At 38.9% G+C, this 16,141-nt stretch overlaps 1 protein-coding gene across 1 annotated transcript; it reads right to left on the reverse strand.

The window, feature by feature from the left end:
- Positions 1 to 5,303: 5,303 nt before the first annotated feature.
- DYNLT3 (dynein light chain Tctex-type 3) lies at positions 5,304 to 15,666 on the reverse strand. The gene is made up of 5 exons (XM_074323308.1): positions 15,485 to 15,666; positions 13,263 to 13,304; positions 8,140 to 8,263; positions 7,391 to 7,468; positions 5,304 to 7,101 (listed from the first exon to the last, which is right to left on the reverse strand). The coding sequence occupies exons 1-5, from the start codon at positions 15,512 to 15,514 to the stop codon at positions 7,025 to 7,027; spliced, it is 351 nt and encodes a 116-aa protein (XP_074179409.1). The 5' UTR covers positions 15,515 to 15,666; the 3' UTR covers positions 5,304 to 7,024.
- Positions 15,667 to 16,141: the final 475 nt, after the last annotated feature.

The raw sequence follows: 16,141 nt of genomic DNA on the forward strand, positions 1-16,141 counted from the left end.
ATTTACTGCATGAATCACTGACCTCACCCTGTGTTGTGTGTGGGAACAGACCAAGGAAAGTGAGTAGGTGTTGGGAGTTTGGCAAGAGGAGGCCTGGAAAGGCCAGTGAGGAATACACATGACACAGCTGAAAGACCTTGAATGAAACAGAAGAATCTGGAATGCTGGCGATTTCTCTGAGGAAGAGTTGCTACAAACCAGATTGCTGTGATTTCTCCTGCTTATACTCAGAGGCCTGGGAAATGTGGGTTCCAGTGTGATAGGTTTAGTTGGACAGATTTTAATCATTTTAACAAATGGATATGTTTTATAGGAAAAGCTGGAGATCTACGACTACACAGTGTGGGTAAGGGATCAAAGCTAGCAGAGAGCCATCCTTTGATTCTCAGGGAGAGCACAAACTGAAGTTCATACTTCAGTACCCAATCAATGGCATCTTTCTGTCCCCTGGTGGCAGCACAGCTAAACTGCACAGGAAGATACATTCCTTGGAGAAGGCAAAACACAAATGTCAAGGTTAATATTCCATTGTATATATGTACCACATCTCAGCCATAAGAAAAGATGAAATACTGCCATTTGCAACATGGATGGATCCTGAGAATATCTTGCAAAGCAAAGTAAATCAGATAGAAAAAGTCGAGAATCATATGACTTCACTCATTTGTGGGATATAAAACTGAAAGCAACAAAGGAACAAGACAAACAAAGAAACAAAAACTTATAGACACAGACAACAGTTTAGTTGTTACCAGAGGGTAAAGGGGAAGGGAGGTGGTAGAAGAGGGTAAAAGGGGTCAAATATATGGTGATGGAAGGAGAACTGACTCTGGGTGGTGAACATACAATGCAATATATAGGTGATGTGTTATAGAATTGCACACTTGAAACATATAATTTTACTAACCAATATCACCCCACTAAATTTAATAAAAAAGTAAATTGTAAAAAAAGTCAAGCTTATAGCTCTGAAAGCCTGTAGCAACCATAAGTGTGTGTGCACGCATGTGTTTGCTTGGGATAAAGATCTCCCAATGTTTTCCCCCTGTGAATCCTGGCCATGCTTTCTTACTCATGTAACTTCAGCATCAAAGGAGACCAGTTGAATGGAAGATATTCCCCTGACAGTTAGGTTTGGATGTAAAACACACCCCTTACTCCAGGCCCTAGACAAACTCCTCTCATAACCATGTGTGAAATGTGTTTGTAGAAAGGATTTCTCTTGTGGCTGGGAGGTTGGCATAGGCAGCCCCTCTAACTTAGGAATCGACAGCTTTAGGATGAGCCTGTCTCACTCCACTCCCTTTTAGTCTATGAGTCTGGGCAGCCCTGACTTTCCCACTGAGACTTCACTTGCCGGAGGCATCTATACCTCCCCCTCGATTCTTCACCGTGAGCTTCTAACTTCTGCCTAACAATATATTTCTTACTCTTGGGTTTGTGTGACTGAAGATCTCATCTCTAAAACATATCTGATCCCAGGTGACACCCAGCTAATGGTTCCCTTAACTTTACCAGGCATAGGAATCACCAGAGGAGAATGTCAAAAATGGAAAATTCCAAATATTCCCCACCTCACCCTCCAACTCTGATTTAGAGCATAAAGATGGAGCCTGGGCATTTTCATTTTATCCAGCACTTCAGGTCTCCTCACTGTAAGTGGCCTGTGGATGATATTTGGGAAACATGGGCCAAAATGGTAGTATAAAAGAAGAGGGTTCTGGAGCCCCTCCTCTGACACTGCTCCGAATCCCTAAAAGCAGAGTCAAGAAATTTGCAAATGTCGTATGTAGAATTTGGTGTTCTCATCAGATGTTCTGCGTGCTGACTTGGAGACAAGTATGACCCAATGTTGCAAAGACTTCTGGCCGCAGCTACTGCTCACTCTCATTCTGTCTTCTTGGCTTCAGGATCATGACCAGCTTTGGCCAAGCTTCCTGATTGAACCTGCTTCCTTGCTTGGTGCCAGTCTTAAGCACTGGGTTTTCTATGTGTCCCATTTGCAGTTCCGTAAGTCCCGATAACAAATATCATGAGGGGGAAAGTGCCAAAGAAACTCCTGGACAGATGCAAAGTGTTAATTTGGCATCAAATATCCATTAGATGGATAGGTTTGGATTTTTTCACTCCATAATATTAAAGTTAAAAGGAACCTCATCTGTCCCCTCCATTTTATAGATGAATAAAATACAGCTTAGAAAGGTGGAATGATTCCTTCAAGATCACCTAGCTAACTGGAGGTAGAGCTAGGACTAAAATGCAGGCCTTTTTACTCCCAGTCAAGTACTATTGTTGGGAGCAGAGAGGCAAAGCTATGGGCATTGATGAAGCTGATCCCAGGGAATAGTGTTCCTATGAGTTAGATACCGTAACAAATATTACTCAGCTCAACAAATGAGAAACCAAACGCTATGGCATCCCTCGTTGCCATAGGGTTCTTCACCTGCCTCCCTATACCTATCAGACATGGGTTCCAGAGAACTCAAACTCCATCATACCTCTTACATTTACATATTTCCCTCCTACTTCCATAGTAATTGCTGTGGTTCAGGATAGTCATCCAGAAGAAACTGTGTTGCAAGTTCTATGCAGCACCCCCCACATACACACGCACAATTTACCCACACACAAACATACACACGTACACAAGTATGCAGAATTATGAAGAACAGGGCAGGTATGGTATCGTGAGCATGACAAAAGGAGCAGGCCCAGTGTGGATCACTTTTGCGCTTTGTTGGGGGAAATATGCTGATTCACAATTAATTCCATTTTAGAATGAATAATCTTTTTTTTAATTTGTTGGGGTGACAATTGTTAGTAAAATTACATAGATTTCAGGTGTACAATTCTGTAATACATCATCTATAAATCCCATAGTGTGTTCACCACCCAGAGTCAGTTCTCCTTCCATCACCATATATTTGATCCCCCTTACCCTCATCTCCCACCCCCCACCCCCCTTACCCTCTGGCAACCACTAAACTATTGTCTGTGTCTATGAGTTTCTGTTTCTCATTTGTTTGTCTTGTTCTTTTGTTGTTTTTGGTTTATATACCACATATCAGTGAAATCACATGGTTCTCTGCTTTTTCTGTCTGACTTATTTCGCTCAGCATTACACTCTCAAGATCCATCCATGTTGTCACAAATGTTCCTATATCATCTTTTCTTACTGCCGAATAGTATTCCATTGTGTATAAGAATGAATAGTCTTAAGCGCTGGCACAGGATCTCTGCAGCCATGTATGTATACGTTGTATATTTGTACAGGGGAGGGAAGCTTGCTGTTTTCAAGAGTCTTGTTTTCTCTCTTAAATTACTATTATTTTAAATTTATTTTTAAGATATAATTTTTTAAGTGGCTAGGAAACACTCCTTACTCTAATGCAGGGGTCGGTAAACTCTGGAGAGCCTGCCAACTGTTTTGCGGAAATAGTTTTATTGGAATACAGTCACACCGATTCATTCTGTGGCTGCTTTCACACGAGGACAGCATACCTGAGCAGCTGCGAAGTCCTGCAAGTCTCAAATGTTTTCTATTTAACCCTTTACAGAAGAGGATTGCTTTAATTTTTACTTTTATTTTATGCCTTAAACAACATAAATTTATTCTCAAATTTCTAGAGGCTGAAAAGTTCAACCGCATTAGCAGATCTGGTGTCTGGTGGGAACCTGCTTCCTGGTTTGCAGATGGCAGAAAAAGGGATAATTCTGGGTGGTGTTCTGCATGAGCGTTACTGTGATAGCTTATGTTGGCTCCTGCAGTTTAACCCAAATCCTTAGTCTACAAAGTTAAAGGTTAACGAAGGGTCAGTACAGGCCACAGTCTAATAATTTTCATGGAGATTTTCTCCATAAGGCATTACAGAGGATGAAAAGGAATCTACAGAACTTTCATCAAGTACAAATACTGCCTCATATAAAACTGCGCCCCGAGAAACCCAGATTGAAATATCTCAGGTTAGAAGCTGGCATACATAAAAATGTATCTAAAAAGATGAAGCATTCAGTAAAATAAAAAGGTCTGTATTTTGGCGTGAAGAAAATCTAATACATAGTACTGGATAAACCCAGGCATCAGATTCCTTGATATGGTTAGGCAGAGCTGCAAAGAAACTTCACTTTTAAAGGATCCCAGAGTGGGGTAGTTGGCCACATTTTGTGTCCTAATGGGAAGAAACACCGTACCAGTGGTGCTGCCAATGCCTGTACAAAGTTCCAGCTTTGTCCCTGAGATCCTTAGAAGCCATTTTGGGAAGACACTCTTCATGAAACAATTAGGGGCTCTTTCTAATGAGGCCTGGATTGTCAATATACCCTACATCTATCCAAGGATGGCATGGATGACATTAAGTGGGACCACAGTGAGAGATATACAGTTTACAATTAGACAAGGTGGGCTAGAATCTCCTGGACCACTGAATCCACATATATAGATGGTGGTCATCTAAATCTTGGCAGGGCTGAATGCTTAAAGATCCTTTTATAGGGTACTTTTAATAAACATACAAGGGTCAAGTTTACTGAGTTACTTGACATTGAAACTATAAGCCTCTTAAGCCACTTTTCTTTGGTGTCTGCTATAAGATCTAGTTTCTTTGCCATAAAGTCACAGACTTTTCTCCCATTTTTAAAAAGCTGTTATCAAGGATAGACAAGGTTTTTTAACTCAAACTTTGAAAATATAATCTCCAGCATTGTAAGATTACTTTTAAAAATGGATGATGAATGCAGGTGGTGAAAATGTTCTCAGTGACTCATACATAATTAGATAACACCCAACTTGGAAAGAAGAGCAAAAAAGTACTTTTTACTAGAGAAACTGTAATGAGATGTTGCCATCATTTACGGCAGCATATTGGTACTATACAAACATAAAATTACAGCTTTACAAAAATCCGAGTTAGTACTTACATCTGAATACCCTAATTTTTCATACTTGAAGTCATTAATTAAAAAAAAATGCAACAATTCAATTGCAAGTTGACAAACAGGACAAAATTCCTTGCCAAAAATAGTCATTAAAAGCTAATGAATAGTTACATAATATGTTTTACACTGACTTTCTTTTAAATGAAATTTTGTGTTAAAATCGTAAAATAAAGGGCATAAAACAGTAGCTATTAATTATGTTTTAATGGTGAATCCTGGGTTTGGGTTGCTATTTTAATCGTATTTATTCTGTACAATATATCTATGTAGTCCGACATGCATTTCTCTTCCTCATTCCTATTTAGAGTTTCTTAGAGTAAGCACAATGCCATTTCTTTAACAATTCAATGATCATGCAGAAGCAAAAGTACAGCACAGGAAGATAATCTTTATTATATTTTAGCCAGAAACAGAGCAGATAGCGAGTTCACGAGGTATTTTTGATTATTATTCTTTTAAGATCAGGCTTCAATAACAATAATCAAAATGAGTCTTAATTGCACAGATATTTTGGTCACTATTATAATCTTCAAGGGCACTAAAGCCAGCAGCGTAAAGTAACATAAAGGTAATTAATGACTGAGAATTTTCGACGTGCCAAAAATGTAGATCACTACATTAAACTCTACACTTGTATTTTCTTAATATTCTTAAACATTGAAGAATTATTGTTACACAGCAAAATATCAAACATGCACATAGTATTCCTATAAGAATACTATCTTAATATCAACATTAATACTAAGCTATCCTTTCCTCCCAAAATTCAATGAATCATGGTTCCACTCCCTAAATGTATTAGTGTTAGTGGTATTACGCAAACTTGATTTTGTTTTCAAGGTTACATAGCAGATTGACTTCACATTAGGTGGCCAGCTGTATACCCTAACTTTTCATCTTTCACTTTCTTAATAAATTTAATGACATTTCATAAGCCCTGAGATTTTCAATAACCTGCTAATGATTGTATACTTTTAATTTATACTTTATTCCATTTAATTTGAACCCCACATAATAAGTATTTAAAATTATTTACAGGTGTAGTGATAACAGAATTTACTACTTGTACAGTTAGACTGCTAATAAGGCCTTTTAAGTAAGAGTTGCATATTTTAATGCATTTTTTTACTTGCTAGATGCAATTCTCAAAATTACATCTATGATTCTCTGTCAGCAATGTGCTTTTCATTTTGCTTACTTCTACATGGATAACCAGATTCACTTTTTTCCTCTCCTGTAAAACAACACTTTTTTTTCCTTCCCAAACATAAATGTTAGTTGTCTAATTGAACAGGTGCCAAAAGAAACTTAGAATTTGAACTACCAGTCAACTATAATGACTACGAGAAATATTCTCATAACAGGCATTCAATACATGTTACATGTGAAATGCGTGAATTGTAAGGCAGCTGTTAGTCATATACTTTTCATCATATATGGTAACTCATTTTGTTTAACTAGAGAATTCAGGTTACCAGATTTAATTCGCCCTCAAATGTAAATCCAACAATTTGAAAATTTAAAAACTGTTTTAACAGTTCTCAGAAAAGGTAAACAAGTTAATAGTAGTTGCTACTATAACATTAGTTGATAGAAAAAAGAACAATTACTTTTCAGTAAGTCATACGTACAACTGAAAAGAAGAAATAAAAAAGCTAAGAAGTATTAGCTAATTATTATTTTCTCCAGATTTATCCTTGCAGCTGTTTTTGTTCAAATATTTATCCCTGTTAACTTCTCTGAAGCTGAAAGAGAATTTTATTATCTGAATAGATTTCCCCATCTCCTTAGGTACATAATGGTAAGTGAAAAGGTGGTATAAATATACGTGTAAGATTGTATTTTCATGTCATGCCATTTTTCTGCATTTGTTTCTTGTTGACAATAATTTTTTCCTATTTAAATGATTCTGTACAGAATATGAGATAATCTGCCAACTTACAATGAGATTGCTTGCTTATAATATTCAGTTTTTGTAGATAGCTTTGAAGCATATTGCACATCTGTCATCTAGCACATTAATAAGTAACTGTTACTCTTTTTAGAAAGGATACACTGACAAATTCAAAGCCAAAACATTTTTAGTCTGTCACAGGACAATAGCAATGGCAAAAACATTGACGATACAGTTCATGGTTCGGTTCTCCCATCTTACGGTACAGGTTCCTGAAAACACACACAAAAAAGGACTCTGAAATACCAGCAAAACATTGAAATTACCAGAGAATATATGTACATTTTTCATAGGTTTTAACTTCTTATTTCCTACAATCTCTTAAATCTTCACATTTTACATTTGTCTGAAAGAATACTTGTTAGTTACTAGATACAAAGCAATTCTGTGGATAAAGTCTTTTCAGAATTTAATTAGAGATAAATAAGCATTTGATAAAAAGTACACTGTTTGACTTTGCTAGAAGTTGGATTTTGTTTGAATCAGCTTAAGGTCTCTTACCATCAGATGTGACATCCCAAAAGCATGAGCTGGCTGTGTGAAAGCCATATGCACTTCTCTGGACCACGGCACAGGTCACTAAAAATAAAATCACAAAGCGAGGACACTTACAAACAAAGGAAAAGATATCCAAGATCTAAGTGTTTGAGTTCAGAGCTTTACAAGGTGTAAAAATAACAGAAAACAAAGCATTCAGGAAATGGATTGAAAAGAAATACGCCTCTTATCTTGATTATTTATTACCATGATTTTGTCCCCACTGGATCCAGTCTGTTTGTTGCCCATTGCCATAACCACTGGTGATTGTAGTGCAGGTAAATTCTGGGCCAAGATATGGGCCTTGCCTCATGGGCATAATTCAGGTACCGAAACAAAGAAAATATTCCACTTTACAAACAATTATCGTGTGGCACGTCACAGTCCTACACGTAAGGAGGCATGGGGCTACTGAAAGGAAGACAGTAGAGTTCAGTAGATTTCAGTGGAAAGAGATAACTGATGCAAGTGTAAAAGGTGACGTTATCAAGGACAAGTACATGGTTGGCAGGAGCTCAAACTGCTTTCAAGTAGCAAAAGATCTTCATCTTTTAGGTGTTATCATATATTATCTTTTGATGAATAATTCAGAAGTCCTTCATACCCTATTAGTATCCAAGTTGAGTGTCTATCATCCATTTATATTCTCTAAATTCAGAAAAACCACAAGGACAAAGGGGAGTAAACTTGTGAAGAAGGACACTAATACTTACCAATGTATTTATAAGCTTTTCCCAGCTTAACCAAATGTGCTAAAGATTGTTCCACTATGCTTGCGGTCCACTGGTTGATGTTGTCCTGATCATAATCTTCACCACCCAAAACCCCATCTATACACTGAAAAGACAGAGGACAGTTAAACAAATTATACACAAATTGCAGCAAAAATTTATTCAAAACACTGAATAATTTATAACCCAATAAAGCGTCTTAGAAAATATGCATCTGGTAAGTACTCATTATGCACTGTCTCTAATTGTTTAAGAATTTTCAAAACATTTCTGCATGCATTATCTCACTCTACGTGATACTATGGGCTACGTAAAGATAAATATGTAAAGGACATAACCTAGCAGGAAGCTAATAAAATAACTGTAACACAGGGAAGACTACTCAAGGGTGATAGTTATGTCATAAAAGGATTATGAGGGGTGGAGATTTTAAAAGGTTAAAGAATGGCTTTGAAACAGGTGGGATTTGAACTACCATTGTTTCCCCGAAAATAAGACCTAGCCGGACAATCAGCTCTAATGCGTCTTTTGGAGCAAAAATTAATATAAGACCCAGTATTATTATATATTATATTATATTATATTATATTATATTATATTATATTATATTATATTATTATATTATTATATTATATTATATTATATATTATGTTATGTTATGTTATGTTATGTTATGTTATGTTATGTTATGTTATATTATATTATATTATATTATATTATATTATATTATATTAGAACCAGTCTTATATTATAATAAAATAAGACCGGGTCTTATATTAAGTTTTGCTCCAAAAGATGCATTAGAGCTGATTGTCCAGCTAGGTCTTATTTTCGGGGAAACACGGTAGGTTTTAGATGCTAAAAAGAAAGGATGAAACCAATTTAAAAATTTAATTCTTAGCATTTCAGATCTTCTTCCCCAGCGTATGTCCTCAATTTGGCTCAAAAAACTCATGAAAAAATTAATTATCGTGTATAATAATGACATTCTCCTTCATATTATATAATTGCTTAGCTATAAAACTAGCACAGCTGAAATAAGTCAGACAGAAAAAGCAGAGAACCATGTGATTTCACTGATATGTGGTATATAAACCAAAAACAAAAGAACAAGACAAACAAATGAGAAACAGAAACTCATAGACACACAATAGTTTAGTGGTTACCAGAGGGTAAGGGGGGTGGGGGGTGGGAGATGAGGGTAAGGGGGATCAAATATATGGTGATGGAAGGAGAACTGACTCTGGGTGGTGAACACACAATGGGATTTATAGATGATGTAATACAGAATTGTACACCTGAAGTCTATGTAATTTTACTAATAATTGTCACCCTAATAAATTTAAGTAAAAAAAGAACTAGCACAGCTGACACTAAAAGCAAATCATCAACAAACAATACTTTCAGGTGCCCAGGAAAGGGAACGTTAAATAATTTTCCACAGTGCTTACTTGCATCCACTTCTGAGACCTGAGTAAGAGTATCATGATCTTAGGTTTTTAAGGTCACTGCTGCCACCTACTTGCTGTGTGATATTTTGCAGGTGACTTAACCTCTTGAAACCCCTAGTTTCCTTCCTAATCCTTAAAGTAGAGATAACAGCCTGATCTTCAGGTTGTTGTGAAGATGAAACGACATCATGAACACTATGTGCTCAAACACAGTGACTGCCACAGAGTAAACACATAAATAATGTCAGATATTATCATCCTCGTCATTATCATTATTGCTGCTTATTTTATTTTTCCAGTTCTATTGAGATGGAACTGGCATATAACATCATGTAAGTTTAAGGTGTACAACATGATGATTTAATACACATATATAGTGAAATAATTACCATGATGAGACTAATTAACAAATCCATCTTTTAACATTGTTACTATTTTTTTGCATATGGGGTGAAACATTTAAGATCGCCTCTCAGCAACTTTCAAGAATACAATACAGTATTGTTAACTGTAGTCACCAAGCTGTACGTTTTACCCCCAGAGCTTATTCATCTTATAACTGGAAGTTTGTACCCCGTGACTAACATCTCCCCATTTCCCACCCCCCACCCCCCAGCTCTTGACAATGACCATTCCACTCTGTTTCTGTGAGTTTGGCTTTTTCAGATTCCACGTATAAGTGAGAGCATACAGTATTTGCCTTTCTCTGACTTATTTTGCTGCTATTATTTTTTATTCAAGTGATAGAGCCTGGATAATAAAGCACTCCTTTATGTAGAGAATCCACCTTAATCTCCCTCTAAATTGCAGCTTTCATTTACTACAATTATAGTAAAAATTCAGAAAGGCACTAATTAATACAGAATGTTAAGCTGGATAGTATAAAATCTTCACTAGTGATAAAATGTAAAAGGAAAAGTTAAATTTAGAGGGGTTGAAGAAAGGAGCAACACTTGAATTATTCTCCTAGAATGTTCAATAACATGACAGTTACGAGGGCCAATGGCCCAACAGTCAGGGCAACAGCATTTTAATTCTGGCTTTACCATCCCCAAGCCCGTGACCTTTGGGTAAACCTCCTCCTCTCCCTAGACTGCCTTTACTTAATGGGAAACTAAGAGCACTCCATTTTCTTTAGGGTTATCTAAACGACAGAAAACATCAAGGGGCTGTGGATCACACTGTAAACAGCCCTGCTAATGACTATTAATTAACATTCAGCCTTCTTAATTTTAGCGGTAACCACGAGGCCCACTAGATAATGAGGTCCTCAATCTGTCTGTATTCCCAGAGCCAAATTCAGGACATGGGCACACAGCAGACACTCGGTAAATGTTTGTTGTTGAAGTAATATTGCCTTTGATAGACTCTCTGGGCATCCGAAATCAATTCTACTTTAGACTAAGTTCCACGGTAATTCCATTTGTATCACTTTTCTTTGAGAATTTGGGGGCAAGTTCTGTTACTCACAATAAATAAAATATATGCATATCACTGATAAGTGAGTGGCTGTAAGACTTCAAAGGGAGAAATATTAGCATAGGGGCTCAGAGCAAGAAACGTAAGGAAAGAAAATAAGGAGATCAGCAAGAGATAAGGAAAACAGAAATACCTACTGAAACTCTGTAATCATCTAGGAAGTGCCAAAATGTTTAAAATAGTTCTCTCTCTCTCTCCCCCCTCTTGCTCCCCCTCTCTTCCTCTCTCCCTCCCTCCTTTCTGATGCCTCATCAGCAAAGAGTTGGCTTATGGGGAAATAGGAGGAGGGAAGAGGGTAGACGTGGAGCTGAAAGTCACATGTAGCAAACCTGAGATTTCTTTGAAGTCTCATATTTTATATAAAAACTTCAAGTGAAGCCTGCTTTTGACTCCATAATGTGTCAGAGTTTGTTTTTATTTAAAAATGTTTTCAAAAAAATGTTTTCAGTGAAATTACTTGTATTACTTAGCTCCCTCATGCAAGTATTTAAGTAAAACTGATGCTCTAAAACGCTCCCAGTGGCTCCTAGCCCCACGTAGCCACCACCAAGTATGCGTATCCCAGTTTCAGAAGCATGGCTTTTTTAATTTAATAAAACATCAAAGTAACACATGTACATCATTTAAAAAAATCCAATGGAAAGAGAAGAACTTACAATGAAAAGCAAGAATCCCCTCCTCGCCCTTTCCCATCCCCAGCCCCACTCCCTAGAGGAAACAACTTCAATGTACAACTGTTTTCATTTCTTCTAAGGGTTACTTAAGTATCTCCAAATAGTGTTTTATCACTACTTCTTGATTTATGAATTATAGACAACATTCCTAGAGCTCTTGCTAAGAGAGATGAAAATTCAGTTCCCTCAGACCACCTGCCACCTTCTTCCCCCTTTCCCTCAATATATTGAATTGGCTATTTTCACTTGAATATATTTATCCCATTAGGAGCATGTTTCTCTTCCGCACCTGGCATTTCCTTCCACACAGAGGATTTTTCCTTAACATTCCTGGCCTCTTGTCCCACCTATTATGATTCCTCCTCATGGAGGTGGAGTGAGTTACCTGGTTGGTGACTGACAACAGTTGTTTCACCATTCTCGTTTGGGAGAGCCAATCTCCCAAATGCCTTGGACGTGGGTATTTGATTTCTCCTTCCCTCTCTACCCAGACCAAGGAAAGGCATCAGCCTGGCTAAGTGTGTCTTTGCTGACTCAGTCTTTTCCATGGATGCCTCTTGCAAGGTCTGAACTGAACAGGCAGGGAGTTAGCAAAACAAACTCCAATCTCCAACCCAGTGTTTACCAATAACAAAGGTGATATTTTATTCTCTGTCTAGTGACTCTTGTCTTTTCATTTGGCTCAGAATGTGAGTAAAGAAGATACTATTAAAAGGCTCCTCAAATACTCCAGCATCCTTTTCTTCATGTTCCATCGACCAAGGACAGTCCCTCTTGACTTTCCACTTTGAAAAATAAGGTTATCACTCCTGCCCTTCCCATGATCACCATCCCCTCTTCCACCTCCCAATTACCTTCATTTGTGCTTTTGTATTGTCAAGGTATTAAAAACATTTGCATTCTGTTTTAAAAATCAAATATTCCTGGGCTACATAGTTCTAATACATAATTGTGAACTATTAAAATATGGTAGGATTTTCAGGTGCCTCTCTAGGCCTCAAGTTGATCCTAGTTGTACAAGGCTAGCCCTGATTGAGTTCTGCGTGAGTTTGTGACCCAGAACATTCAGGAAGGTGAGGCACTCTCTCAGGACAGACCGACAAGTTGCTAATGCCCACAGAGCAAGCCAATCCAGCCCAGACTAAAGGCAGGTAGGGCCAGCTCATTATTTTCTAGAATTTGGTGCAGTTAAACATGATTCAGGACTATTAAAAGTGTTCTTAAGAAAAACTCATAGACACAGACAACAGGTTAGTGGTTACCAGACGGCAAGGCAAGGGTGGTAGGAGATGAGGGTAAAGGGGATCAAATACATGGTGACAGAAGGAGAACTGACTCTGGGTGGTGAACACACAATGGGATTTATAGATGATGTAATACAGAATTGTACACCTGAAATCTATGCAATTTTACTAACAATTGTCACTCCAATAAATAAAAGAATAAAAAAAAAACTGCAATCAATGCAGCAGCTTCAAAATGAACAATATATATAACTCACCTCTTTAACAATATTGTGGGCTTCTTCCGCATTGAAGCGAACCTAAAGGGTGGAAACAAAAGATAAAGCTGCTTTCAACAGACTTCCTTTTATTTGTAGTCATGATGATACAGAGAATCCCCTAGGCTGGCCTAGACAGGTATTAGTGACAGGAGACCATAGTGATAGGGGACATCCGGTCTGCTGAGGCTGCTAATCCTACTTCGAACACTTAAAATTACAGAATGCTTTCCCCACTTACCTCCCTGTAGATTTTGATTCATTAGGTCTAGGACAGAGCCTGTGCAACCACCTTTTTTTTTTTAAGTGCTTTACTGGTGATTTTGATGAATGCCCTAGATTGAGAATCATTGCATTGTAAAGCCCAGGACACAGCAGAAGGTGAGTATAAAGATGTGTTATCAGTATATAGGAGATGGCTGCAGTAAAGTGAGAAGGACATGGTTCATGAGAACAGAACGCTTCATAGATTAATTCAATTTTGTTTTTAACTAATACTAGGTAAAAATGTAGCTTTCCTGAATAAAAGATTATGAAAATATTTGATCATTCTAAATTAATGTCACTTTAATACTATATAATAGGTCTGGCAACTTAGTCTTTCCTTTGGAGTGACCTGATAGACTGCTGAGTTCAAAGCGACTATTAATGACATGTAAGTGTTCTAGAGGAGAGACCTAGGCTATGTGATAAGATTGAAATCTACACCAAAATTCTTCAGGTAATACATGATTTGTTTCCATGGAGACATTTTCAGGTGCTTTATGACATCATTTTTGGTAAATCCCACTATACAACTTAAAACTAGTTCAAAAGCAAGTAAATTCTGAAAATAAGTATCGTCTTAAATATCAATGTAAAACATTTTCAACTCAATTACGCCACAGAATTCCCCAACAACAAAGGAATAAAAATACCCTGAATAATTAGAAATATTATGAACACAGTTCTCACATTTTGACCTTATTAAAATGATCATTTTACCTTACATTAAGGTCCTCATCTATTTTCAAAAGTGGTCTACAAATTAAAGGATGCCCATTTCACTTTGATTTGGAAGGTCACAAAAAATCAGGATGTACTGGGTGGCTATGGTAACACATGTAATTTTATTTCTTTTTAAATATTCTATTTGGGAAGTACAGCCATACAGAACTCTCTTCGGAGTCAGGAGACTAGCACTTGCTGGGGGATATGCCTGAGGGTGAAATTGCTTGTGGCTCAATTTCTAAAATAAGAATATCACTAACGTGTAGGTATGTATGCTACCTGCATCACAGAACTGATTCATTTAAATGTGGTTTTACCTTCTGCAGAAGCCCACATCCTCAAGATGGGTGGACCAGAAACCCTTTTCTTCCAGGCTAGTAATGTATCATTTTCTGCTGTGCCTCCACCACGTGCCTACCTTTTTTCACCACACCATTCACCTGTGGCTACCACTGGACAGAAAACGTCTTTGTCTATTCTGCCTTTGCAGGCCTGTCACAGGATATGCTGGGATCCAATAGGCCTCATCCTCCTACTAGTTCACATGAAGCCAGAGTTGTAGTGGTGCGGTCAGAGGCCTGGGTTCAAATGGAGCATCTGCCATTCCTGGTCTTTTAAACTTTGGGCAAGTCACTTAGCCACCATGAAAGTCAGAGTCCCCATCAGTAAGAGTAAGATAACTGACATCATGAGGTTCTGGTGAGGATGTGGGAAGCCTGAGTCAGTAAGCAAGGGTACATAATCCATAAAGCACCTCCTTTCGGCCAAACCAGGCTAAGAGTGTCAGGGAGCTGATGCGGCTCTGCCATCAAGGCCTCGCACGCAGGGAGGCCACACCTGCTTTGGGGACGCCAAGGGACGAAGGAAACAGCTGGGAAAACTGGTTTCCAAGGCCTGCCCTGCAGGCGGGCGGCACCCACCACCCCAGCCACACCCCATACATCCAAGTCAGGCCTTCCACCCTTTCGGCCCCGACCCCACTGCGGCCCCAGGCGCTCTCAGCCATCCCTGCCCCCCACCCATTCTCAGCCCACCCTCCGATCTTTGGGGTGGGAGGGAGACGGGCGGGGCGGATCCCTGGCCCGGAGCAGAGGACCCAAGCTCAGAGGACGCTGCACCCCAATTATTAGGGCTGCCTGGCGCCTGGAGATCAGCTAGCTGAGACCCTGCGGCGAGGTGGGGTGGGGGGGCTGGGAGGCGGGGGTCTCTCGGAGGCGGCTGAGGGGCGGTACCTCGTCGCAGTGGCGATGGTACTCCTCCATGGTGGCGCCGACTCTCCCGGGGGGGGCGGAGCGATGGGCGGGTCGAGCTCCGCGGCCGCGCACTGGCCTCCCGGGAGAACTCGCCCCTGTTTATGTCCTGGGGCGGTACCCACGTAGGACTCGCCTTTGTGTCGCAGCGGCTCCGCCTTCCTGGGACAGCGGCAGGCTTCCGGACGGTGGGAGGCCTCTCCCCGCTGCCTCCGACCTTTCTGAAAACAAGGGATGGGTGTTAAAAAGCTGGGACTTGTGCCAGTGTAGATCCGATGGGGTGACCTGGTGTCAGTCAAACCCCACATGATTGGTTGAGTGCTCGGTTCTGTGGTTATTTACACATCTTTGTTCATCATCATCCAGCAAATAAGTGTAGTTAATGCAGTGGTGAGCAAGCCACTTTGATTTGTCCACTTACTAGCTATGTTACTTGGAAAAATTAACCTCCCACAGCCTCAGTTTTCTCACATGAAAACTTAAAATTATACCTGTTTCATGGTTGGTTGTAAGGATCAAATGAGATGCCTTATACATAACTCCTAAAGTAGATGTTCCTACACCCCACCTCCTCAATGACTATGTAAAAAATATTTTATTTTATAGGAGAGAAGGTAAAAATACCCTAAAATTATCCAT

This window comes from Rhinolophus sinicus, chromosome X, assembly GCF_036562045.2.
Source record: "Rhinolophus sinicus isolate RSC01 chromosome X, ASM3656204v1, whole genome shotgun sequence".
Taxonomy (NCBI): Eukaryota; Metazoa; Chordata; class Mammalia; order Chiroptera; family Rhinolophidae; genus Rhinolophus; species Rhinolophus sinicus.